General features: G+C 43.5%; 1 protein-coding gene across 2 annotated transcripts; it reads left to right on the top strand.

Moving 5' to 3' along the window:
• Positions 1-963: 963 nt before the first annotated feature.
• NDE1 (nudE neurodevelopment protein 1) lies at positions 964-27,389 on the top strand. Of its 2 annotated transcripts, none has more exons than XM_054043184.1 (9): positions 964-1,096; positions 9,328-9,455; positions 12,468-12,621; positions 17,269-17,417; positions 18,101-18,237; positions 20,017-20,196; positions 21,416-21,507; positions 22,486-22,637; positions 25,997-27,389. In XM_054043184.1, the coding sequence occupies exons 2-9, from the start codon at positions 9,370-9,372 to the stop codon at positions 26,088-26,090; spliced, it is 1,044 nt and encodes a 347-aa protein (XP_053899159.1). In that variant the 5' UTR covers positions 964-1,096; positions 9,328-9,369; the 3' UTR covers positions 26,091-27,389. The 2 variants fall into 2 exon arrangements, with proteins under 2 accessions (XP_053899159.1, XP_053899160.1); XM_054043185.1 differs by lacking the exon at positions 964-1,096 and adding an exon at positions 1,247-1,351.

A 27,389-nucleotide genomic window follows, 5' to 3' on the forward strand; every position in this document is an offset into this window, starting at 1 on the left:
TTACTGTGGTTTCTTGTGGAGACATGTCCCAAATGGGGAGATCATAAATGAGATGTAAATAAATGCTGCTTTCTAATGTCTCTCAGAGGGCCTAATCCTAATACATATTGACTTCAGCAGTAGCAGTACGGCACACAGAATCTTATCCATGGTAAGCAAAAAGTGGATTGAGTGGGTATCTTGAATGTATAAATTTTGCTCTTTTATGGCATTTAAAATAGTTACGGCTGCATACTGAGATACCTTTCTGAAAAATTAACCTATGGAGTTAAAACTCGCAAGTCAGCCCAAAGGTGACTTTTTTTTTTTAAACACCACATCCTGAGGAAATTTTTATTTATTTTAAAGTTATGAGAGTCTGGAAAAAATACACAGTTTATAATATTATAACTGAGCTGAGGCAATTTAAGCTCCACTCACACTACAGATCTTACAAACTAATGCAAGTGCTTAACTTTTGAGCTATTACACATCAAAAAAATTAATCACATATATTTGTGTTTGCAGAATTAGTGCCCATGTCTTCTTACGCTTTCGGTGAAGCCCCAAGCACACTTGTGGATGTTATAAAATAAGTAACACACCCATAAAAACGTAGATAATAATAAAGGGAGGAGGAAAGCTGGAGACTCCCAAGTTGCATTGCAGCTTGCTGAAGTGTATTGCTTGCTCAGTACATCGAGTCTTCATAACTCCACCGTATCCTGCCTTGCTTAAAGGGTGGAGGTCTGCTTGCGATCCCTGGGGCGGTCCTGCACCATGCCCTGCGCTCAGAGCCCTGTCCCTCTGACACCTTCGTCCTCCGGCCCGGCTGCCACTGAAAAGTAAAAAAAAAAAAAAAAAAAAAATAAATTCGAAAGTTTCTAAACGTTCCAGAATCAGCACTTTACCGGAGCTGATTGGAGGAGCCTCTTCAGGCCACGTGACCCTGCAGCCAATAGGGTGTTGGGTAGAGTTTGGTTGTAATGGTTCGGATGGGGGCACAGAGACCTGGGCAGGGTAAGAGCTTGGGTTCGTACTAGTCCCGGCCGGCGGCTATAGGAGGGTGGCAGAAAGTGCCTGTACCCGGACCTGGCTGCTTTTTCCTGCGGAAGTGGTGAGCGTTCGGGGCTTTGCTGGGTCTCTTGGAAGTTTGGGGAGGACAAACTCCTAGGATCCTCCTCTCCCATCTCCCCGTGTGGCTGCCACTGCTGTGTGGGGTCGGGACGGGGCAGGGAGGGTTTCCACGTGGCAATGTGAGGGATGCATCCTATTGTGAGGCGGGGGCAGCAACAGCTCACTGTGTCCACATCTTGCTTGCATCGCTCTCTTCCTTTCTCCTTCTCTGAGGCTGCAGGAGGCATGGACTCGGGTAAGCCCACTGGGACAGAATAAATACCCTGTACTTCCTCCATCGCTCCCACCCTTAGTATTGGATTTGGATAAGTACCTGAACTTTTGAATAGTTTTTTTTGTTTGTTTGTTTTTAATGAAGCCCTTTTTGCGGAGAGACTCCCATGCAATGATAACCTTCTTAGACTGGCCTCCGAATATACTATTAATTGTGACCTTCTCTTTGGGATGACCTCTTTCTCTTTATTCCCTTTTGTGGCATTTAGTTTTGGTAACTTGGGTAACTTTTGTGGGTGTGAAAACCTTTTTTCTATGAGACAAAAGAACCTCTTTTCTGATGGTTAGAGGAAGATTCCCCATATGAATTTAGTTCTCCGCTTGCCCTGATTATGGAACAAATTACTTGTCCAAACAGAATTTATGGATTCTATAAAAGTTTGGCCTGTGAGAGTTCTGCTTTGTTCTTACCTTTTCAGAGGGTCCTTCTCCTGTTCTCCCTTCTGGGTTTTTTGCGGGGGAACTTGGAACTGCTCTGAATAGCAATGAAGTTTACGACATTGTTAAATAGATCCTTAAAATATATTTAAGTCCCAGAGCTGTTTTGAACTGGCTTCTACAATCTTATATTAGAATCCAGCATAGAGTTCTCCTGAGTTTGATTAGCTCTGACTCTGATTGCAGTACAGTATTTCAATCCCCATACTAAAATTACTTCGAAGATGGTCTATGCCAGGGGTCGGCAACCTTTCAGATGTGGTGTGCTGAGTCTTCATATATTCACTCTAATTTAAGGTTTCTTGTGTCAGTAATACATTTTAACGTTTTTAGAAGGTCTCTTTCTATAAGTCTATAATGTATAACTAAACTATTGTTGTATGTAAAGTAAATAAGGTTTTAAAAATGTTTAAGAAACTTAATTTAAAATTAAATTAAAATGCAGAGCCCCCCGGACCGGTGACCAGGACCCGGGCAGCGTGAGTGCCACTGAAAATCAGCTCGCGTGCGTGCCATAGGTTGCCTACACTTGGTCTATGCCATGGTGATACGAACTGGTGTTTTGCAGTACTGTTGTCACTTCCTGGAGCGAAACACGTAAACATAACTTTTCTCACTGCAGAAGTTCATCCCATACCCCCAGAAAACTTTAGTTCCTGCATGATACAGTGGTTTTGTAATGTCTATGACCAAACTGCTTACAAGCAGGAAGTATGGCCAAATCTTTCCTTCTGGTTTCTACATGTATGAAAACAAACGAGGTGTAGCCAAACAGTTATAACCTTTATGTTTTTGATGGCAATAATAAATTGTGAACAAAACGCTGGTAAAACCCTCTTCTCAACAAAACTACGAAATTGTGTAATGTATAATTCTGTGTGCTTTAGTTGTGTAATGGTGGCCTGTCCCCATTGGACAACCCCATATACTTAGCCCTGCCCGCCACACTTGGTATGGAGTGTGGGGTTTAATTAGTAGAACCATCTGGGTATGGAAGAACTGAGAGAGCATCAGGAAGCTATCAATGAAAGAGAAGAGGGACAGAGACTGCTGGGAGTGAAGAAGTTGTAGCAGGGAATCCTGATTAAGGGAAGGCCTGGGAGATCCCCAGTGAAGGGGTGTGGCAGAACCAGGGAAGGCTTTGTTTGGTACAGTAGTTTGAGTTAAGAGGGCAGCTGAGACAGTGCACCTGCATAGCCACCTCTAACCATGAGGGGGCACTTGGGAGGCAGCTGCTTGTTCACATGTGGCAAACGAACTGTTTTTGTTGGCACTGAAAAAGAAAATAGAAGATTCATGGAAACATTTTGATTGGTCTGAAGTCTCGTTAAATCTTGTTTTTGACAACCTGAGTTTTGGAACAAATCTGATAGTTTTCTTTTAACCAAACTTTTCCCTTTGCAATTTAGGCTGCCTTGAAAATCTCACCCTAAATAGCTCTAGCACCTGACATGCAACCTATGCTTGGGTAGGGCCTTGTGTGAAATGGCTGGTAATAAGACATGGTGGGGATGTATTAATGTTTAATTTCAGTTCTTGGCTCACTGCAGGCACAATGCATGCGTCTGAGGCATGGAACTGTAGAAAAATAATTCATGTCACATCATGTTATCTTGTAGTAACAAATGTAGGGAAGTTTCAAACATGTACTTGCAGTCTCTACATTAGTTTGAAATTAGTTTACTGTAGGCATTACTTAGGGATAGATATAATGGAACAAAGCGTGTTCCAGTCATGTATGGTCCCAAATGATGCCTGGGGAGTGTACCTTACGGCTCATCTACATGGGAAAATTTACTGGCAGAACTATGCTGGTATAATCATACTGCTACAGTTATACCCATATAATCCCCTCTGTGGATACATATTTCAGAGTAAGCATCTACACAGGGAACTATATGGGTATAACTGTAGCAGTATGATTATAACTGTAATACTATAATTAGACCAAAATAGATCTGCCAGTAAATTTCCCTATGTAGACAAGCCCTTAGAAATCTAAAAAGAAATTCCCCTTTTCCCCTGCCCCCAAAATACATGTCACCATGTAGGGGCAAACAGGCTTTAGAGCAAATCCAGCCCTGATGTAAGTATATGCAACTCCCATTGAGCCAGTAAGAGCAATACTTGCAAATTGCAGGGCTTTTGGCTCCATGTCTTTGTGGCTGTGAGGAAGAGGAGTCCAGAGGACCCTACTCCTGAAGACCCCCCCCCACTCTCAACCGTGTCTATTTTGTTCGCTGTCTGAATACAGGTTCATTGGGCCCATTAGTGCAACTCGTGAATCGGACAGGGGAATTGCTATCCTGGAATTCATGAGGATCAGTACATGTTAATGTTGAACTCTGTCTTATGCTAGTGATGGGCTGACCCCAAGATAGGCTCTTTCCCAAAGTACACTCTCCAGGCTGGCTGGAACGGCAGTCTAAGCATATACCTAGTTCCTGGAGGAAGTGTGGAATGACCATTCTGACAATACCCAAGACCCAAAGATCAGGGTCTTTGGAAAAAAGAAAGTTCAGAGATCCTATGCAACCCTATGTAATTGTTCATGTGTACCTATCTTCTTTCCTGGCCAACCCAAACTAGAGAGAGGATAGGTATTGAATCTCTCTCCTCTTTTGAAAACAACAAGGAGTCTGGTGGCACCTTAAAGGCTAACAGATTTATTTGAGTATAAGCTTTCGTGGGTAAAAGCCTCTGAAGAAGTGAGGTTTTTACCCACGAAAGCTTATGCCCAAATAAATCTGTTAGTCTTTAAGGTGCCACCAGACTCCTTGTTGTTTTTGTAGATACAGACTAACACGGCTACCCCCTGATACTCTTCTCCTCTTTTGCCTATTCCTTCCCTGAATGTTCCAAGTCTAAAAAGCTTCTTTTGTCTTTGAAAATTGTCTATTTTTAATCCTCTATGAGTATTTGGGACTGGGGAGGAATGATTTGCGTGTATTAACACTAGTTGGTATCCTTTCCTTTCCAAAGGTCACACTGAATTGTAGTTGATGACTTTCTGCAGCTCAGTGCATAAATGGTGTTTCCTTGTCATATGTATAGTGGTTTAATTTCCAGAAAGACAAACTCTCTAGAAAAGGATGTTGAGAATATTTCAAGTTTCATGCCTACATCACATTTTCTTTACAGTGTCCACTCTGAATCCTGTACCACTGGCCTTATATGTGTATATATATATATTTGAGATCTGTTGTTACATGCCAAGCTCTGCAAGTGGAATCAGATTTCACATTTACCAAATCCAACCATGTCAGCTTGTGTTAGCTGATGAGTGTTAACTAATGTGTTTGTAATCTAATCTTTAGACGAGGCATGTCATCTTTAGCACATGCTAAACTGGTCAAGCTAGGTTGAGTTTACTAGGACCCTAAAGTATGATACCATTCCTTTGTCTTGACTAGAATTTTAAGAGGGTATTAATTAGATCCAGTCACTTAGCTTGATATAACATCACACTTCTAAGCCCTAGGCTAGACAAGGCCTGTAAGAGAGCTGAAGAGGACTTTGCAATTGTATTAAAATAATACATTTTCAAACACACCCTTTTTGCCATCAAGACTGGGTCTTGGTGGTAGAGGATTCAATCCTTTTATTTTCCAAACACCAAACTTTTGGAGGTTTTATTATAATTATATTATAATCTGTTAGGAAACTGCACACTGCAATGTAAATCTGAAGGTGCTCTGCTGGGGTCATTTTCATGTTAGCCAAAATTTTTAGCGGAAAAAAATTGACCAACAGGAGAGAAGTCTCTATTGAAATATTTTTAAGCCTCCTTGGGCCAGATCACATCCTTCATCTATGTGGACTCAAGGGTTATGGGAGGCACAGAAAAAGAGGAACACAACCTGCACAACATCATTTCTCTCTCACAATGAATGAACAAACAAACACCTTGAGGAAGCCTTTTGAAGTTGTGTGTGTGGATCTGATTCCATTAGGAGGTCAGGGTTGAAATTGGGGGGAACACAATCACTCAGTTTGTTCAATGGTATTAGCATTAATTTGTTTCCTTCCCGCACTTACGGTAAGTCTTGGGGCAGTGGCTGCTTGTGACCCTATGGAAGGAGTGCTGGGAGGCAGCGTGGAGTCAAGAGCCCTGATTCTCTCACTGGAGCCCCTTATGCCATTCCAATGGGGTAAGTGGGCATAGACTCCCCCCACAGGATGTCCTTATTTTCCTGTTGGCGTAGAGTTACTCTAAATTGCAGCAGAGGCTGGGGCCAGCATTAGGGAGGTGTGACGGTGCCTTTATCTGTCTAGTTACTTACTATGCCTCATTGGTGTAGTAGTTGATCATCACACAAATGTTAATGGGTTTATCCTTTCAGTACCATGTAGGGTAGGCATATATTATCCCTGATGGGAATGGAGACATTGAGGGATTAACTGATTTGCCCAAGGTCACACAAGAAAACTGGCAGAGCTGGGAATAATAGTGATAATAAAACAACAATTTTCCTGAGTCCTGGTCAGGTGCACTTACTGCAAGACAATCCTTCCTTCCCATAAAACCACCTTTTCTTTTCCCACATCTTTTTACACCTTGGGAACCTGACTCAGACCACTCTGGAGATGGCTTCAGCCTCCAGCACATCGCCAAGATATGTGGTATCTGTGTGCCAAACCCTCTCACTTCTCTGAGAGGTGGGAGAAGGACAATGGTGCAACCTTTGCCCCAGCCTTCAATGGAATTTGGAAAGTTCCTGTTCTTCGGTGCGTGTTTTCCGCACACTCAGGGATGATGTGGTCTGTTTTTTTCTGGTGGGTTGAGCACGCTACTGAGGGTTGGCCACTCCTGATTTCTAATCTGAGTGACACATCTGACTTGTGGCCCAAGTGGCTTTCCTTCTCCCTTTCTGTTTCTCCATCTGTAAAATGGGGCTAATACTTATCTACCTCCCAAGTATGGTGTGAGGATTAATTAATGTTTGTGCAGAGCGTTGAGCACGTGAAATGCTTATTAAAATCAAAGGCACTTTCAACTCGCTAAAAATAAAGCGAGAATCTTAATTGTGCATGGTCTAGCTTCACATTACTAGACATGAAGATAATTTGGAGTGAGTCAGTACTTCCCACCCATCCCATTCTTAGCTTTTTCCATACATTTCCATAAATATATCCACGATTGGAAGCCCTGAGACGACTTCAGGAAATGTCACTAGGTCAAGTGTGGTGGTCTTGTTTGTTTGCAGAAGGGTGTAAACCTCTTTTGTCTTATTAACATTTTGTTTTTTTCTCTGGTCCCTTTAAACAAACCAAACTCCTCATGAGTTCTGGTTTATAAACACTTTCATGTTTTCCCCACTTCCTCCAGTCCCTCCCCTCCCCCACCCCCCCGGGTATTTAAAGGAAAGGATTTCAGAAGTGTCTAATTCCTTTTGAGTGTCAAGTGGGGACTTAGGCTGTGATTTTTAAAGGTGCTCATGTGGTGTTCCACTCAGCATTGTAAAGCCTAAGTGATTTAGGCAGCCAAGTCCCATTTTCAACAGTGACCTAGGCACTTAGGGTCCTAAGTCCCATTGATTTTCGGTGAGGCTCAGGCTTCTAATTGTCCAAGTCACTTTTGAAAATGGACTTAGGCCTGGCAATGCCAAACAAAGCAATGCCTAAAATACCTTTACAAATCTGGGGCTTAGATGCTTTTGAAACTGTTGTACAAAGATTTTAACAAATGGTGGGACAAGCCATGAAGACCCGGTACACCTCTACCCTGGTATAATGCGACCCGATATAACACGAATTCTGATATAACGCGGTAAAGCAGTGCTCCATGGGGGCGGGGCTGCGCTCTCTGGCGATCAAAGCAAGTTCGATATAACATAACGCGGTTTCACCTATAACACAGTAAGATTTTTTTGGTTCCCGAGGACAGCGTTATATCGAGGTAGAGATGTATCTGTGGGTATCTGTGTGTGCCTCGGATGTCAGGGAGCGTGAAAGCTTAGATTGTCTTTGATATTACTTTTAGCTGATGGGAGAAGTGGAAGGTGAAATGGGGCCACTGAGTTATTGTATTTCACCTGGTTTATAATTTGTGGATATAAGATTTTTTTTTTATCATATAATCCTGTTTTCAAGGTCCAGTCCAGCATTTCTTGCTTACCAAAAACTCCAGTTGAAATTGGAAGTTTAGGGTGCATGTGAAATGCAGGATTAGGCTCTACAGCGTGACTGGAAAAATCTTCAAATGGTCATTGGTGGTTTTGAATGTATTTGCTCTTTCTCTTTTTAAGCTTGCCATCTGGAGACTTACTGGCTTATTAATAAACAGATCTAAAGCTGAGACTTTAAAATTTGGAGTTGGCTTGCTGACTCTGCATCTCCCATTGACAGTTTAGGGTTCCAGTATTTCTGCTGCCTGACTTTGTGAATGAAGAGTCAGGCTCCACCTTTATTTATGGTCTTCAGTCTGTGGAGGCTGCTATTAGGTTTATAATATCAGCCTCTGTAATCCTTGCCTTGACCAGCATTGCACAGAGCAGACTGTCTAGAGGCCTTAATTGTGACCTGTCTCCACTCTGAGGCTTGGTCTATGCTGCCAACTTACGTTGGTATAACTACATCGCTCCCGGGTGTGTGGAAAATCCAACCTAATCTCCGGAGTAGACAGGGCTATGTCAATTGGAGGCCTCCCTCTACCCATATGGGAGAAGCTTCACTAAGCACTAGAGAAGCACAGCTGCTCCGTAAGTGTAGACAAGCCCTGTGACTAACTCTCACAAAACCATTTCTATTTTAGTGCATTTATTATGGTGCATCACAGGCTTCAGAGTTATAGCTGTTCTATTGTATTCTATTTCTGTTCTGTACTTTATAGTGTCTTAGAGTTTAGATAAAAGGTAAAATTTAAAAAGTATCTAAGTGACTTAGATATGTATGTTCCTAAATCACATAGGCACTTTTGAAACTTTTACCAAAGGAAATGATTATCCCCAGATCCTTTGTATGTTTCAGTGATGTTCCTTTGTATTTTCAGGGGTAACTGCCATGTCTCTGGGGTTGCTAAAGTCCAACTTAGTTGCATTTTCTTTTAGAGCAGAGCATTTGGTTTCTTGCTCACATGGTCTTTCTGCATTTCTCAGGGTGTCCCTCATTTTCTCACTAGGCAGCGTGTGTTTTGGGGTGTTTCCCTCCTCAGCTGCTTTCTGTACCTATTTGTTATGCTGGGAATGTCTGTTAATGTTCTGTTGACCAGTACCAGGTAGTCAGGTAGGGAGGGGAAGACACTCAGTGAAGGTAATCTGGTGGGGTACCAACCTCCAATAGATTCAGAGAAACTTGAGACAGAAAATCCCTATTAAATGATCTAGTCCTCCCTCTGGCATGTTGCGTATTTGACAGTGCTTTGTCCAATCTGGTTTTAAATGTATCCAAAGATGAGGCTGCTTCTACAAGCCTTGGGGATAATTCCACAGGAAGAAGCAATGGGTTAATGCAGTAACAGGAAAATGCTAACTTCTAAATTTGCAACTTCTTAATTTTCAGGAAAACATGAAACAAGAATTTTAGACTTCTAGGGATTTCACCATGGAAGACTTGGAAGGAAATCACTTCAAATCAGTGGAAGAAGAAACCAGCTACTGGAAAGAACTGGCTATGAAATATAAACAGTGGTAAAGGCAATGAATTTTTGTCCATAATTTGTCTTCCTAGTAAGCTATAGATCCTGTAATTCATTCTATAACTTCTAGTGGGATGATAAAATCTGTGTAGAAGAGCCTGAGGCTACAGTCCTCAGGGAAAATTAATAGATTCTAGGGCTGTCAAGCCATTACAAAAAATTAATTGCGCCATTAATCTCACTGTTAAATAATAATAATAATAGAATACCATTTATTTAAATATTTTTCAATGTTTTCTACATTTTCAAATATACTGATTTCAATTACAACACAGAATACAACGTGTACAGTGCTCACTTTATATTTTGATTACAAGTATTTGCACGGTAAAAAAAACAAAAAAAAAATAGTATTTTTCAGTTCACCTCATACAAGTACTACAGTGCAATCTCTTTACCATGAAAATTGAATTTTAAATGTAGAATTATGTACAAAAAAAACCTGCGTTCAAAAATAAAACAATCCTAAAATTTTAGGGCCTGGAAGTCCACTCAGTCCTACTTCTTGTTCAGCCAATTGCTCAGACAAACAAGTTTGTTTACATTTGCAGGAAATAATGCTGCCCGCTTCTTGTTTACAGTGTCACCTGAAAGTGAATACAGGTCTTCTCATGGCACTGTTGTAGCCGGCGTCACAAGATATTTACGTGCCAGGTGTGCTAAAGATGTATATGTCCCTTCAAGTTTCAACCACAATTCCAGGGGACATGTGTCCATGCTGATGACGGGTTCATGCAGAAGAGAAGAAGGAGGGGAGGATTTGATAGCTGCTTTCAACTACCTGAAAGGGGATTCCAAAGAGGATGGATCTAGACTGTTCTCACTGGTAGCAGATGACAGAACAAGGAGTAATGGTCTCAAGTTGCAGTGGAGGAGGTTTAGGTTGGATATTAGGAAAAACGTTTTCACTAGGCAGGTGGTGAAGCACTGGAATGGGTTACCTAGGGAGATGGTGGAATCTCCTTCCTTAGAGGTTTTTAAGGTCATGCTTGACAAAGCCCTGGCTGGGATGATTTAGTTGGGGATTGGCCCTGCTTTGAGCAGGGGGTTGGACTAGTTGACCTCCTGAGGTCCCTTCCAACCCTGATGTTCTGTGATTCTGTTCAATAATGATCCAAAGCAGAGTGGACTGACGTGTGTTCATTTTCATCATGTGAGTCAGATGCCCATCAGCAGAAGTTTGATTTTCTTTTTTGGTGGTTCGAGTTCTGTAGTTTCCGCATTGGAGTGTTGCTTTTTTAAGACGTCTGAAATCATGCACCACACCTCGTCCCTCTCAGATTTTGGAAGGCATTTCAGATTCTGAAACCTTGGGTCGAGTGCTATAGCTATCTTTAGAAATCTCACATTGGTACCTTCTTTGCGTTTTGTCAGATCTGCAGGGAAAGTGTTCTTAAAACAAACAACATGTGCTGGGTCATCATACGAGACTTCTGTAACATGAAATATATGGCAGAATGCAGGTAAAACAGAGCAGGGGACATACAATTCTCCCCCCAAGGAGTTCAGTCACAAATTTAATTAACGCATAGTTTTTTTTAACGAACGTCATCAGCATGGAAGCATGTCCTCTGGAATGGTGGCCGAAGCATGAAGGGGCATATGAATGTTTAGCACATCTGGCACGTAAATACCTTGCAATGCCAGCTACAAAAGTGCCATGCAAATGCCTGTTCTCACTTTCTGGTGACATTGTAAATAAGAAGAGGGCAGCATTATCTCTTGTAAATATAAACAACTTGTTTGTCTTAGCGATTGGCTGAACAAGAAGTAGGACTGAGTGGACTTGTAGGCGCTGAAGTTTTACATTGTTTTGTTTTTGAGTGCAGTTACGTTAAAAAAAAAAAAGTACATTTGTAAGTTGCACTTTTCTGACAGATTGCGCTACAGTACTTGTATGAGGTGAATTTAAAAATACTATTTGTTTTTCATGTTTACAATGCAAATATTTGTAATAAAAAATCATATACACTTTGATTTCAATTACAACACAGGATACAATATATGAAAATGTAGAAAAACATCCGAAATATTTAATAAATTTCAATTGTTAGTCTATTGTTTAACAGTGTGATTAAAACTGAGTTAATCGCGTGAGTTAACTGCGATTAATTGACTGCCCTAATAGATTCTAAGGCCAGAAGGGACAACTGTGGCTATGTAGTCTGACTTTGTGTAGAGGAAGCCTGCAGGGGCAATAGACCTAGATGCCTGCCGCATGCAGCATTCCTAAAGCGAGATTAAAATAACCTTTCAGAAATTCGTTTGAATCAGGAATATGTTGGCTAAGTAGGGATGGTTCAGCACCATCCAGAGAGGGAGTGAACTCCCGGCAGAGGAAGAAAGTCTTCTCTGCATCTCTTTCCAGTTCAAACTGTGTCAGGGTAAATGGAATTTTTCATGACTCAATATGTCAAATTGCTAATGTTTAAGGTTTACAAATCAGGTGGCTCGATCCTGCTGTCAGTGGATCCCTCCTGGGATCAGGCCTTGAGATGGCGTGTTGATGGTCACTATTCATATCTGTTCTTAATCATTGTAGCAATATTTGAATGAAATCTGAAGACAGGCTTGTTTGCCTTATATCTCTTGTAGAAAACTTCTGCAAATGAGTTTTCACCCAAGTGAATATTTAATATAAATAGCTTTAAATTTGCAGACAAGTGAGCATGACTGAGGATATGGTGCATAAAGGTAGGTGCATCCTATCGTTGTCTCGGACTCTCTTAACATAAAGACGGACTGGGTTGTTCGTAATCCACTGTTCCAGGACAGATTGCTGTGAGAGTGTAGGTGAACAAATATGATGTAACTATAGAAAGGCATTTTCATACAATCACTTATTTTCCTTTCTGAACACGTTTAGGTGACAAGCAGGCGTAGAGCCTTCAGTTGTATTAGAGGAGCATTTTATTTTGCCATACGTTTATACTAAGGTGAACTGAATTTTCTTGTTTTATTAAAATGAACCCAACTAATTCTGTGGCTGGAATTGTGCTTCCAGTGCAGAAAATACACAGGAGGAACTACGTGAGTTCCAAGAAGGGAGCCGAGAATATGAAGCAGAATTGGAGACACAGCTGCAACAAACAGAATTCAGAAATCGAGACCTTCTATCGGAAAACAACCGCCTTAGAATGGAACTGGAGTCAATTAAGGTAAAGGAACAGCAGAGAAAGGGCAGTGTGTGTGCAGATGATCAGGGAAATATGGAATTGCAGCATTAGAAATGTGGTGGTCATAAAGATGTTTATCAACAAATTGCAACAATAGTTTGCTTTGATAATAAGAAAATATCAATATATTGCCCGATTCTTAGGTCTGAATACTGTAGTTAATATTACTAGCCATCTGTTTGCTAAGACACTGGATGTATTTCAGGATGGATTCCAGATGGGAGAACCCTTACGTTTGTAGTAGAATTCAGCACTGTACATTTTGTGTGTGTGTGTGTGTGTGTGTGTGTGTGTGATAGCTTTATTTCTGTGTCATTCTTCCATGCATTTTCTGCCTTTGTTCTTTCTTTCGTTGTACAATACAAGTATACAGGCTCATATAATAGACCAAAGCAATAAAAGATATAATTCTCTCTTGCCACAGAGGGCAGGAAAAGAGGCAATGGGTTCAGACTACAGCACAGCAGATTTAGATTAAATCTTGGGAAATATTTCCTAACTGTAAGAACAGTGGGACAATGGAATTGACTGCTGAGGGAGGTTGTGGAAGCTCCTTCAGTGGAGGTTTTCAAAAGGAGGCTGGATAGTTATTTGTCTTGGATGATTTAGACACAACAAATCCTGCATCTTGGCAGGGGGTGAGATTAAGGTGAGACTTCACTACTGGCCGGATCGGCGGGCAGCGATCAGTCCGGCGTAGAGCAGGCTTTAATGACCATTGCGGTCCCTTCTAACCCTATGATTCTAGGATATTGTCAAGATCCGAGAGAAGGAAAGTCAGTTGTGCTTAGCTGCTGCACTGGAATAATGGAATAAGTCCATTTTTTAAAAAACCGTAGTAGTTGTGACTCGTGTCTAAATGGCAATTGGTACCTAATGTCTACTTAGGAGGAAGCATGATCCAGTGGGAGTTGGGAGACTTGTTTTCTATTCCTGGCTCTGAAAATGTCTCTAAATTACTTCTCGGAGTCGTGTATAACCTCTCTGAATGTGGTTTCCCCATCTGTGATGTGGGATAATGAACTTGCAAAAAATGCTTTTTAAGATCTCTAAGGAAAAAATGCAAAGTATTTTATTTAGTAGGGAGTATAATAATTTTTTTTTTTTTTTACAAGAATATCTTGAGAGATGGAACATGAGATGGTGATGCCATTGGGCTTAATGCCGCAGGATAAAAGGAAGTTAATCTGCTTCAGTTTCCAACAAGTACAAGATGCTGACGATATAATCCTTTACAAAAAGAAACAACCAACCCCTCCCCACCCTACCCCCCCAATTGACAACTTTTAAAGAACTGCATTAAATTCATTTAAACTTGACAAAAGTTTGTCACCAAAATTTAATTCCTTTTCAAAAATAAACTTGTTGGCATTTTGTAGCTAATCTGCAAATACTAATTTTAAACATCAGCTGTCTAAAAATGAAGTAAAACTGCTTAGCGTTTTCCAAGGGCCAGTTCAATATCTGTGGAGACAGAGATTAATTTAATTAGATATACTTTACTCAATTGGATCCAGTACTCAGCTAACAGGAGTCAAGTATAACTGTCGAAACCCATGGGTTTCGCTGTATGTGTTGCTTACACAAGTACAGTAACTAGGTAAGAAACATCAAAAGGGGATACTAAAGAATTCTAGTCCACTTTTAAGATACTGTTTTTCTAAACTTTGTGGGAGTTTTGTTTATTTCAACCCAAAGCAAATTCAGACATTGCTATTATTACAACATGTGGTTTAAAACAAAATAATCCCACATAAACACCCTTACAATACCAATCGTGTAACCTCTTGTATGGAATGTTGGCCTAGTTTATTACACAAGCCACATAAATCCATTCAAGCTGACATGTTTGGGAAAGAGGAGAAAAAATATCTCTGCAAAAATAAAACTTGCAATCAATTCCCATGAGGGAAGAATACATTCTTTCTTTCTTAGCCATGGGGCGAGGCTGAGAAGCAACATTACCTGGGCAGTTTGGGATAGAAATAATAAAAATTGACTCAAAAGTGGAGAATAAACATACTGCATTAGGGGGGAAAAAAAAATATTGTTCTCCACTGCAAAGAACTTGATTAAAACATATTCTGTGTGACACAAAGTCTTTAACAATTGGCTTATTCACGCAGACTGAAAACGACACTAGCAGCCTGCAAGTGAAGGAACAGTGTCTCCATTGATGAGCAAATCAGCTGACTGTTTATTACAATTAGCTAAAAACAAAGGCCCAAACTTAGCAGTTCTGTCTTTTGTTTGAATCCGGTCAAGAGAGAAGCTTTAAACTCATCAGGCTGTTGAGCAGCATTGTTAACAAGGACTCACATCACTTCTAGGTCAACAATACAAAGTTTGCTAGGCCCATGCGGTTCATGGCTTTGAGCTTCCCAGGCTGCCCTCTGCTTTCTCCTCTTCCCTCCAAAATACAGTTCACACTAATTGGAAAAAATGCTTCAGAGGGTTTGTTTAGTGAATCTTATGTGACTAGCTATAGGTAATTGGGCTATGTGTTTGGTGACTTTTAAGTTAAACTGGTAACTATCCAAGAAATTCAAAATGAGAGGGACCAAAAGTGTTAACACTTTTGATCCTATAATCAATACAGAATTTCTTCAGTTAAAAGAAGGTATTTCCCCAACTTCATTGTCTCTGTACCACTTAATACACACACACTGAAATAGCGCTCTTTAAATAAGTGAAAAATAGGCTACAGACCTTGCTTTTTCTCAACTTTTTAATTCCAGTATGTGGATTTGTTTTCAGTGACTTTAGTTCGTTATGCTTAGATCCTACAGTTACAAATGCTTTAGGTATGTTAATAGATGGTAATCTTGGGACCACAGAAAAAGGAATTGGCATGTTAAGGTGATCCAGTGCCAAGGTTTTGGTGCCTAAATTTTTGCAGTACAGGCTAGATTGCATCTCTGCCCTAAAGGGATACTGACATCCTCTTTAAAAAATGTTGTATTAGTAACATAGGCAATAATCGCAGATGCGTGCATCTGAAAGAATTTTAAGACTCTAGAGCCCTGCATTGGGATCTGCTAGTGTAGAACCCTGAGCCATTGAAGAGTCTTGCAGAAGCTGAAAGGACTCTACAGGATCTGTGGAAACAAGCCCTGATTAGGCACGGGGATATAATAGAATATTCACCAATTATGCTCCTAATATATAGAACCTCAGAGTTACAGAAACCAGAGTTATGAACTGACCGGTCAGCCACACACCTCAATCGGGCAACAGCAGGGACCCAAAAACCCCCCCAAAGCAAATACAGAACAGTACTGTGTTTAAGTGTAAACTACTAGTAAAAAAAAAAATTGATAAGGTAAAGAAACTCTTTCTGTGCTTCTTTCATTTAAATTAAGATGATTAAAAGCAGCAGTTTTCTTCTGCATAGTCAAGTTTCAAAGCTGTATTAAGTCAATGTTCAGTTGTAAACTTTTGAAAAAAACAGTCATAACGTTTTGTTCAGAGTTACGAACAACCTCCATTCCCGAGGTGTTTGTAAGTCTGAGGTTCTACTATATTACCCTTTTGCTCAGTTTGGACAGTTTCACTTTTTGTTTATAGTCCGTTACTAAGTCTTGTGTTGCAAATCACTGGGCACCGTAAAAATAATACTCAGCATTTTTATAGCTCTTCATGTTCAAAGCGATCTATACGCATACTAATGCCCCTCACACTGGGAGATAAGTAGATACTTCTCTCTTTTTACAGTATGGGGTGGGTGGGAATAAGGCACATAAATTTATGTGATTTGCTCTAGGCTTTGTATAACAGTATCACAGCCAGGGTACTGACTCTGAATTATCTGACCTCCATTCCTGTGCTTAGAGCACCAAAGCATGTACTCACTAAAGATCTAGGTCCCTTGCACAGGTCTGTTGTGGCTGTTGGTCTTGAAGTTGGTGATGGGGTGGGTCTGCCACCTGCGTGGACTTAAAGTAGAGGGACTAGTATTTGCCCTCCCAGTTGTCTCCAAGGCACTCTTCTTTCCTCCCTCCTGCAGTCTAGGCTCTCTTGTGATGTGCTGTCTGCGCTGCGCTGCTGAAACACACTGATCATGCTCTGCTTGGTCCTGGGTAGAAGAAGGAAGTACTGTTTGTCTGGTACCTATGTGTGCCTCAGACAGAGCTGGGAGCCCATCTATGAGCATATGAGATGGTGTTGTCTTGTGCCTCTCCCACAGAGAGAACCACTAAAAATCCCAACTCCCTACAGAGGATAGAACTGCTTCCTCCCCATGAAGGGCAGGAATGGGGGAGGAGAAAGAGAGAGAACTAGTGTAAGCTCTCGTGAGAGTAGGGAGCAGTCTGTGATGGAGGTGAGTGAGGCTAGATCTCCTAGCTCCATCTACCTGTAGGGAGCGAGGAAGAGAGATCCTGCCCTCCCACCCACAGCCAAGAAGATTGCTCCTGGGATCGGCTTGTGGAGGTCTGGTTTGATGGAAAGAGGCTAGCGTCTGTCCTTATTGGTTTTAGCCCATGTGAAAGGTGGTAGCTCTAAGATGGCCTAGCAGGACCACCTTCTTTCTAACTGGGAAAGGCTGAGTAAGCACAGCGGAGCAGAAAGGAAGGAAGGGGCTGTGCGGTGCTAAATCCCTGATGTGGTGGTTGGTTTATCTTTGGTTAGGAAAAAATTGAAATGCAACATGCAGAAGGCTACCAGCAGATCTCTGCGCTAGAAGATGACCTGGCACAGACAACAGCTATTAAAGATCAACTACAGAAGTACATTCGAGAACTCGAGCAATCAAATGATGACTTGGAAAGAGCAAAAAGGTAATGCAGATGCTCTTAACCCTTCCCTACCCAGCTCTTGTTCTCTTGTGAAGCTAGCAGAACTGAGCATGTCCATTTCTGTGCTGTGCCAGTTAGTACTGTGGTACTGTCTGCTCTTGCTACAGGTGTCCTACAAGTGGGTGAGTGGACTGTGAGGCTGGTCAATTTCTTACAAGCTTGAAATTAAAACATTGGAGCTTCTCACACCAGAAATACCGCAGTTTCTTTGTGTCTGAGTTGATGCTTTTAGATGTGCTCAGGGCCGCCCAAAGGGGGGGGCAAGTGGGGCAATTTGCCCCGGACCCCACAGGGGCCCTGCAAGTCCTGGCCCAACGGCAGTCCAGGTCTTTGGTGGCCCCGGCGGCGGTCTGGGTCTTTGGCGGCCCCGCAGGGGCCCCGTGAGCCCTGGCCCGGTGGCGGTCCGGGTCTTCGGCGGCATTTTGGCGGCGGGGGACCCTTCAGTCACTCCAGGTCTTCGGTGGCGGGTCCTTCAGTGCTGCCAAAGACGTGAAGTGACTGAAGGGCCGCCTGCCGCCGAAATGCCACCAAAGACCCAGACCGCCGCCGGGTGAGTACAAGCGTCACAGCTCCCCCACTTTGCCCCAGGCCTCCTGAATCCTCTGGGCAGCCCTGGATGTGCTAGGAACCTAATGACTTCTGTGATATTATTTTTCTACACACAGAGCCACTATAATGTCTCTGGAGGACTTCGAACAGCGTTTGAACCAGGCCATTGAAAGAAATGCCTTTTTGGAGAGTGAGCTAGATGAGAAAGAGAATCTCCTGGAATCAGTGCAGCGATTGAAAGATGAAGCCAGAGGTTAACTAACTGATTTATATACAACCCTGTCCTCCCGCCTTCCAAAGTTTTCATTAAATCCTCCCCTCGAATATGGTGTCGAGATAGTAAGAAGAGAGAGACCTTAGAAATGCTGTCGATGGAAGCTTCATTCTCCTTGATGAAATAGAGAGCCTGTCTGGGCACTTGTCTTGGATAGTAGGTGCATGCTGCTCTCCTCTCTGCTATACCCTGATGCCTAGGGAGAGCAGGATGTGTGGTATTGTAGCTTTTGGCATATTTCTACAAATCGGAGGCATGCTTTGAAAACACATGGTAGAATTCAGTGTTTTGTCAGTTGGGCTTTTAACTATGTTGGGTGCATTTTCTAAATATTCTTCTAACTTGTAGAAATGCCCAAGGAACTTGTAGCCTTGTCCACTCGGCTCCTCTGGAGTACTGCTGTCATTCTATAGCAGACCATGCAGGCAGATATATGTCCCAGAATGCTCTCTACTCTGCTGTTGCCTCTGTGTTTTAAAACAATAAGAAAAGCTGACTGGCTTGGGGGGATATGGTCTGACTGCCCACTTCATTGTCAGCTGACAGGACATGAATTTTAACAAATGTTGACAATATCTCTGTTCCTTCTGTCATGAGAGCGGAGCCAGTAAGGAGACTAAAGGGACAGTGTAATATGGAGAGCCAGTGTGTAACACAGACACCATGAATGAGTGCTGATTCCCCTCGACGACTTCAGCAGTTAGTTTCCTGATTGTTGTCTCTGGCAGTAGGACCAGAAGAGAGGAAGGATGACTTTGTAGCTAAAGAACTGGACAAGGAATTGGGAGAACTGTGTTCTCTTTCCAGCTCTGTCACAGACCTCACATGGCCTCAGAAACCCATTTGTAAAGCAGGGATACTAAATTCCCCGTTTTACATGGATGTAGGGAGGATAAGTTCATTCACATTTGTGTAGTGCTCTGTTATTAGGAAAATGAGCACCAAAGAAAAACCTACAACTAGATAACAATAATGGGAGGGAGTGGCATGGAGGGGAGGGACCATAAGCTTGAGGGTATTTTGACTTACACTATCCCAACAAAGCTTAGTTTGCTGATCTCCCATTCTGGAATCTGGGATTTTGAACCAGTTATAAGTGGCTAGTGCCAAGATTCGTGGGGTGTTTGCTGGGGTGTCCATGTTCTTTGGAAGCTAAATGTGATTTCTTTTTTCAGCTGTGGTTGGTGAAACACTGTGGGGCCAGGGGTGGCCAACCTGTGGCTCCAGAGCCGCATGTGGCTCTTCAGAAGTTTAATATGTGGCTCCTTGTATAGGCACCAACTCCAGGGCTGGAGCTACAGGCGCCAACTTTCCAATGTGCCCAGGCAGAGGGGTGCTCACTGCTCAACACCTGACTCTGCCACAGGCCCTGCCCCTACTTCACCCCTTCCCCCCAGGCCCCTGCTCCTTCTTGCCCCCTTCCCTGAGCCTGCCACACCCTTGCTCTTCCTTCTCCCCCCAGAGCCTCCTGCATACCACAGGAGGCCTGGGGAAGGAGGGGGAGGCACTGATCAGCATGGCTGCTCGCAGGCGGGGGGGGGGGGGGAGCTGATGGGGAGTTGCTGATGTATTATTGTGGCTCTTTGGCAATGTATGTAGGTAAATTCTGGCTCCTTCTCAGGCGCAGGTTGGCCACCTCTGCTCTGGGGCTATCAATGTTAACAGCGTTCTTTGACAACACAAAAACACTTCTTGCACCTAATAGCTTCGGATTGGGATGTGTTTCCAAATGCTTTGTACCTTTTCCTTCTCCTTTAGACTTAAGGCAAGAGCTTGCAGTGCAGCAGAAACAGGAGAAACCCAAAACACCGATACGAAGTACACTGGAGACAGAAAGAACGGACACAGCTGTGCAAGCAACTTTATCTGTGCCTTCAACTCCTGCAGTTCATAGGGGACCCAATGTCAGTATAAGCACCCCAGGAACGTTTAGAAGAGGTAAGTGTGAATGGCATTTGCTAACATAAGGTTAATGTACGATACCAATAGTCGTTGAGTCATTGTTCCTGGTACATGTTGGATTTCTATCAAACTACTGACTACAAAAGAAGCTGAGAAATGTGGAACTGAACATGACCGGTATTGAAGTGTTTAACACATTGAAGGACAGTAATCTATTTTGAATACCTGTCATGGGTTCAGTATGAATGTCTGGGTAGATTTATAACCAGTGCATTATAACTCGTCCATGTTGTATTAAAACATGAACTTAAAAAAAAAAAAAAAAAATCACCTTCCGGAGCAAGGTAGTTCACTAGGTTATAATTTGCACTCATTAACCATCCCTGAATCTCCATGAGCTTGGTAGAAAGGAGATTGGAGGTCTCAGCAGACACACTCATTTGAATTAGCCACTTAGAGATGGAGGTTGCTACTTTAGAGATGCTTCATTCTGGAACAACGGGAGACTTGTCTGTACCAAATTATAAAATATGGGCTCTCACCAGTGGTACTAGTTGCTCATTTTTATGAGCACTGAACATTTAAATAACTCCCAATTACACCTGCCCAGACTCTTTAATTTGAATAAAAAGGAATGTTTAGGGAACTTCACTGTATTGTGTGTGTGCACATACACCGTGAGTGTTTTCTTGTGATCGTGTCTGATACTAATAATTTAGTGTTACAGTTCTAGTAAGTGGTTAATAAAGTGTGTGTATATCCTGACTGGTACTCTTAGCCTAAAATCCTGTGTTCCAGCTGGAAGCACTTGATATGTTATAGTATGTTCACATAAAAGAGAGAGGACCAGGAATTCTTGCAACACAGGCAATAAAGCTTTGGGTCATGTGATCTTCTCTGGATGACATGTCTTTTTAGTTGCTGTCTTTCTCTCTTTGCTTCCATTGCAAATTATAGAGACAGACTAGAACACTTCTCATGAAATCTAAAGGCTTAAAAGCTGCTTTCAAAACCAGTGCAAATTAAAGTCCAGCATCTCTTCAGTGCAACTTGTCATGTCGGAAAGATGCAGTGATTTATATTTCCAATGGGAATGAAGAGAATTGCAGTTCAGATAAAAAGAGAGGAGAGAAGATTGCTACTCACCATGTACAATCTCTCTTTAGTGCTGGTGGGGAGAGTTAAGGTTTTGCTAAGTTTTCTCATACGTAATGAGTAAAATATCCCTTTTATTAACCCTTCCTCTCTCTCAAAGGTTTTGAGGATAGTTACAGCGGGACTCCTCTCACACCAGCTGCCAGGATATCTGCGCTAAACATTGTGGGAGACTTACTACGGAAAGTAGGGGTAAGAAGGAGTCAGTCATTAGCTAAAGCTATGCCGAAAGGTGATGGCGGCTATGTTTGTATTATGAGAATGAAAACCAGCATTAACCCTTTGTACTGCTGAATGAGTTAAACTATAGAGATGAACTTGGATCCAAACAGACTCTAATTCTGCATGAAAGAGATTAGAAAATTGTGAACTTTATTTTGTAGCTCAGGCATCTGTGTAGATAGAATGCACCTCAACAAGGGCCAATTGTTCTCTCCTGTGGCTTTTGCCCCACTCAGTGTGCCAGCCAGAATAGCCTTTTCTCCCTTCTGAGTGTCTGAAATAGCATCGGGAGCGGGAGGGAAAAGTGGAGCAGGCCAGTGTGAATGAGTGCCAGGCTAGGGGAATATACTGCACTCTCTTCAAGATGCTGCCCAGGAGGAATTCTGGCTGAGTCTTCCTTTGATGTGCCTGATGGTGCCTGAGGCAGAATCTAGCTTGTTGGTGATTACTGCTCAAGTCATGTGTTCAGGAGACCCCAGGCATGCCACCGGGTGGGTGGGTGTGTATTGGCTTTGGGGAAAAGGTTTGAAAGAACATTTAGTTTCATAAAGAAGTGATGCTTATAAAAGCAGCCTGGTTCTAAAAGGCGTGTTAACCTCTGGGGAAGTCGAGGCTCTTGTTGTTTAACTAAACAGAATGCTCAGTTGCTTCTCCATCCTTAACATAAGATCTAACTCCTTTACCTCTCTCTTCCCCTTCCCATCCCCCACAAAATACAAAATAATTTTGCCATTTAATGAGACACTTAAGGGCCTGATCCTGAAGCCAGAAGGACTTGTGTATCAGCAGCACCTCTTCCTTCAAATTCAGAGCTCATGTATAGATTTGGGACTAGTAGCTAAAAGCTTCTTCTATTGGAGTCCTTGTAAATAATTAGAAAATCCTTCCATGGGCCCTTTGCTGGGAAAGAGAATGTTGTTTAACTCTCAGACAAACTGTTTGCTTTAGGCTCTGGAATCCAAACTTGCATCTTGTCGAAACTTTGTGTATGACCAGTCTCCAAACAGACCCGCCATGTCCTCATCCCTGTATCTGAACAAGAGCAGAGATGGCCTTGAAAAACGATTGAGCAGTTCCCACATGCCTTTGAGCGATAACGGGTAAGTGCTGATTGGCTGCAGTTTCTTAACGCTGATCCTGTGGTTTGGTTATACACAGATCTTGATGCTCTAAAGTGAGTCTGAAGTCTGGGTCTGAAAGCTGGGGGAGTTGGTGGTAAGGTACAGAGTGGCTGGGGATTGGGCTAAGAAGAGTATACTCTATCAAAATGCCTCCTGTTGTCTGTTTCTTATGGGCCATCTTCTTACATTTGCAAACTGCTCCTTTCCAGTCAGATATCCAGCTCCTTGCTGGTTGAGCTTCCTATAAATGGTCTATCTTCCTGATATGCCTCACTCTTTTTGCTGGCTCCTTGCATAAAGCAGTGGTCAGATCTGACAGAAGTAAACTGCTCACATGAGGAGTAGGTGGGGAGCCAGTTGAGCCATTGTGTTCTGACCAGTCCTGTCTTGAGTGGCTGGAAAATGCTTTCTCTGTTTACCTTCTGGTAGACCTCCCAGTCCCTTATAAAATTGAGCCGTTACAGCTGATGTTAACCTGGAGATAAGTGTTTCTCAAAAGGGATGAACTACTTCAGGATCCTTTTTGCATTGCACTTTAGCATAATTGAAAAGAAGATACTAAACAGGGCATGGGCTAGTGAACTACAACAGACTAATGTATATTTCCTTTAAAAGCACATTGTCATATATTGTGTATCACGTGCTAGCTAGCTGGAGGCTTTAAGTGTAACAGAAACAGTAATATTCAAACAGGAAATTTTAGAGAAAGGGTAAAAAATTCAGAAATGACTTGGCCATTTAGGCTCCTGGGAGGCTGTCGCAATTCTGAAAACTTTACCCCAAGTTTTAAATGTTTAACACTATCTGTTGAAATGTGCTGTGCCAGAACTTAGTTTAGTGCCCTGTTTGAAAAACATATTTAATTTATAGAGTATGTTAAACACTTTCAGTATAAACATACAATCCAGTGTTTTATTTTGGGCTCCTGGTGAGTGGGATGTTGACAGCCAGGGGGTCAGATAAAGATTTGTATGCTCAATATACTTGTGTTAAAGGATGGCCCAGGTGATGGGTGGGGAGCCTGTTTCCCTTGTCACTACTTACGCTCTCTTATTATGGGAGGACAGAATAATAAGTTTTTTTGCATCACCAAGGCTCTTTCCTGGGATGCAGCTGCTTAGACCTGTTTTGTCTAATTAAATTAAATTCGAAGTCTGGAACCTTGTACATTTTTGTCTGAACACTTTAATCAGCTTTTTGTAAATAATCAACAAGGGTGTTTCCAGCTGCAGCTCAGTGCCTGTTTAAGCACTACCCATGATCTAGTCCACATTCTTTTCTTCGTGAATCAGATGCATGCAGTATCCATTTCAACTTGCACATAAAATGTTAACCCAAAATATAAAAATGCTCCTTCTGGAGAAGAAATTGGATAACTCCAGATTGATTGTATTCACTCAGAACCAACTAGTGCTGGAATTCTGGTTATTCTCATTGCCCTATTACCAAAAGCAGTAGCACTTAAGGAGAGTTTCTGATGCGGAGTTGCTACTGTGAAAGGAAGAGCAGAATCTTCATGAGCTCTTGTAGATTTTTCCTTATTGCGTTTTATAAATGTGTTCGCATTGCATGTGTAAACAATATTCCTATTGATGTAATGTTGAAAACAGTATTTTAGCACCAGCAAGCAAAATACACTTCACACTAGTGGGAAGGAGAGAGGTACATTTTAGGCCCATTTTACAGATGGGAAACGGAGCCACAGAAGTTAAGTGATTTACCAAGTTAGTGTCAGAACTTAGGGTTACCATATTTCGAGCCTCCAAAAGGAGGACACTCCACCGGACCCCGGCCCCACCCCCAGCCCCGCCCACGCCCACGCCCCAACTCCACCCCCTCCCCTGCTTCCCGCGAACATTTGATTCGCGGGAAGCCTGAAGCAGGTAAGGGGGGGTGTGGGGGGAGGAGGAGCGGCCCAGGCTGCCCCCCCCCCCGGCGTTTCCAGCCTGGGCCGGCCCTGGCCGAGCACCCCCTTGCCCCGCCGGCCCCCGGACCCCCAGCCGAGCATCCCCCGGCCCACTCAGCACCCCCCAGCCCCGCTGCCCCCCGGCCCGCTCAGCACCCCCCGGCCTGGCCCCCGATCCCCGGCCGAGCACCTCCTGGCCCCGCCAGCCCCTGGATCCCCGGCCAAGCATCCCCCGGCCCGCTCAGCACCCCCCAGCCCCGCTGGCCCCCCGGCCCGCTCAGCACCCCCCGGCCTGGCCCCCGATCCCCGGCCGAGCACCCCCTGGCCCCGCCAGCCCCTGGATCCCCGGCCAAGCATCCCCCGGCCCGCTCAGCACCCCCCAGCCCCGCTGGCCCCCCGGCCCGCTCAGCACCCCCCGGCCTGGCCCCTGATCCCCGGCCGAGCACCCCCTGGCCCCGCCAGACCCCGGACCCCTGGCCAAGCATCCCCCGGCCCGCTCAGCACCCCCAGCCCCGCGGGCCCACCGGCCCGCTCAGCACGGCCCGGCCCCCGATCCCCAGCCGAGCACCCCCTGGCCCCGCCAGCCCCCGGACCCCCGGCCAAGCATCCCCCGGCCTGCTCAGCACCCCCCAGCCCCGCCGGCCCCCCAGCCCGCTCAGCACCCCCCGGCCCGGACCCCGGCTGAGCACTCCCTGGCCCCCTCGGCCCGCTCAGCACCCCCCAGCCCTGCCTCCGGACCCCACTTCTCCTACCTGGGCTCCAGCTGAGCTGCTCCTCCCCTCTCAGAATGTAAGAGCCGAGCTGCTGGCTTCGGGCAGCCCTCCCCTGCCTCAGGACCCAGAGGTGGCTGGGCACGTCCCTTCCCCGGCTCCAGCTGAGCTGCTTGGCTCCTCCCCCTCAGACTTACAGAGCAGAGCTGCAGAAGCCAGCGTTACCGGCTTCGGGCAGCCCCCCCCCCTGCCTCCGGACCTTGCACCGCGGGAGCAGCTCAGCTGGAGCCGGGTAGGAGAAGTGCCTGGCTGGGGGCTCGGGGTCCAGAGGCAAGGGGGGGGCTGCCCGAAGCCAGTAGCGCTGGCTCGGGCAGCTTGGCTCTGTAAATCTGAGAGAGGGGGAGTGGAGCAGAGCCGCAGGGGAGAGGAAGTGCCGGCCATTTTCCCGGACATGTGTGGCTTTTCGGCAATTCCCCCTGGACGGGGGTTTGATTGCTGAAAAGCCGAACATGTCCGGGAAAAACCGGACGTATGGTAACCCTACAGAACTGCCATTTGGATTTGAGACTTACTGTTTGTCTGTTAGTTCCTTGTGCTGTTTGACGCTGAGTGATGCATTTTACTACACAGCAGTGACCTAACAAAGATTGCAAAAACTGAACATGCATGTACAGTGAATGCAATACATTGCATTGCAATCGGGTTGTTGTTTGTATTTACAGGTTAGGGAAGCGCTTGGAGTTTGGAACACGGCCTTCAAATATTCCTGCACCAATGGCACATTCCCCACAAGGTGTAGTCAAGATGTTACTTTGAGAAGATCCTGAGATGACGAGGCCATGATGGTTTAGGGTGTTTTTGTTTGTTTGTTTTTGTTTTTTAAACCCTTGTCTTTTAAACTTTTAACAGAATACTAACAAGCAGTCACAGTAGTTAACTTGAATAATGGTGGATGAGAACTACACAGAGCAATTGGCAACAGTCCCCTGCAATCTCAGCCTTTCCCCCAAGACTTGAGTTGTGTGGTGCTGTGACAAAGCAGCGCTGCTGGTCAGTCCAATACTGTGAATCGCTTTCCTACATCAGCTGCTGTAAATAGCTTCTTGAAAGCTGCTTCTGTAACACCGCTGGTCAAAACTAATGACCTGCTATATAATGTAGAGACAAGATTCCTCCCCATAAACACTGTATTATTTTCTGTAGCACAACTACTGTTTTAGCAAGAGTTATGGTGTTATAACTTTCTAGTGCAGTGTGCTGCATGCATCAGTGGCCTAAATTAGAGAAATGTTTGTCTCCATCTACATTTTAGTTCCATGGCAAGATTTTTTTTTTATTATTTTTTTTTAAATATCAAAATCAGTGCAATTGGAAGTCTAAAATAAAGCCATGTGGGGAAATTAATTCGTTGTCAGAATCCCGTTACATAACAATCTGCCTTTCAGGTGGTAAGATGGTATTGGTGAGAGCGACTTGCCATTAAGATTTCCTAATGGTTAAAGAAGGAAAAAGTGCCTTGATTGCAAATATTGAAGAGACCCCAAATATGTAATAATGCAGAAAAGAGATATTTCCACTGATGTAACAAACCCAAGTCTTCTGCAGTCACTACATGACTGCAGGACCTAGCAAGATATACAACACTGATCTATTGATAGGGTTAATCTCAGTTGATGGGCTGGGGCTTTTTGCTTTCTGAACCTACACTTGATGATGTGCCCTGTGTGGTTAACGTGAGAACATACCCCTTCTAGTTGCTAGTGATGTTAACTTAAAAATGGTGGTGTAACCCCAGAAATTCTTAATGCTGGCCAAGGATATTCGGATAATGAGCTCTTTTAAGATAGGTTTTTATCTAACAAAATAATGCTACAAGTGTAAGTGGAGTAGGTTCACGGACAGTAATAATACCATGTTATAGAAATGTGAATTTGCAATAAGTATGGCTAAAACTATTTTTGCACAACAAATGAATACATAATAACCTTTTTTTAAAAAAATATTCATCTTTGCATATACAGATACTATTGTATAGTAAGCAACCACATCTTAATCTCACTCTGTAAATCTAAATTGTCTGGTTTAATCAGTGAACAGAATAAAGCTTATTCTGAA

Source organism: Malaclemys terrapin, chromosome 10 (genome assembly GCF_027887155.1).
Source record: "Malaclemys terrapin pileata isolate rMalTer1 chromosome 10, rMalTer1.hap1, whole genome shotgun sequence".
Taxonomy (NCBI): Eukaryota; Metazoa; Chordata; order Testudines; family Emydidae; genus Malaclemys; species Malaclemys terrapin.

Coding starts and splice junctions, on each gene's coding strand:
- NDE1 (XM_054043184.1), top strand. CDS start 9,370: ATGGAAGACTTGGAAGGAAATCACTTCAAATCAGTGGAAGAAGAAACC. Junction 17,418..18,100: donor GACTTGGAAAGAGCAAAAAG/GTAATGCAGATG, acceptor TTCTACACACAG/AGCCACTATAATGTCTCTGG. Junction 21,508..22,485: donor ACTTACTACGGAAAGTAGGG/GTAAGAAGGAGT, acceptor TGTTTGCTTTAG/GCTCTGGAATCCAAACTTGC.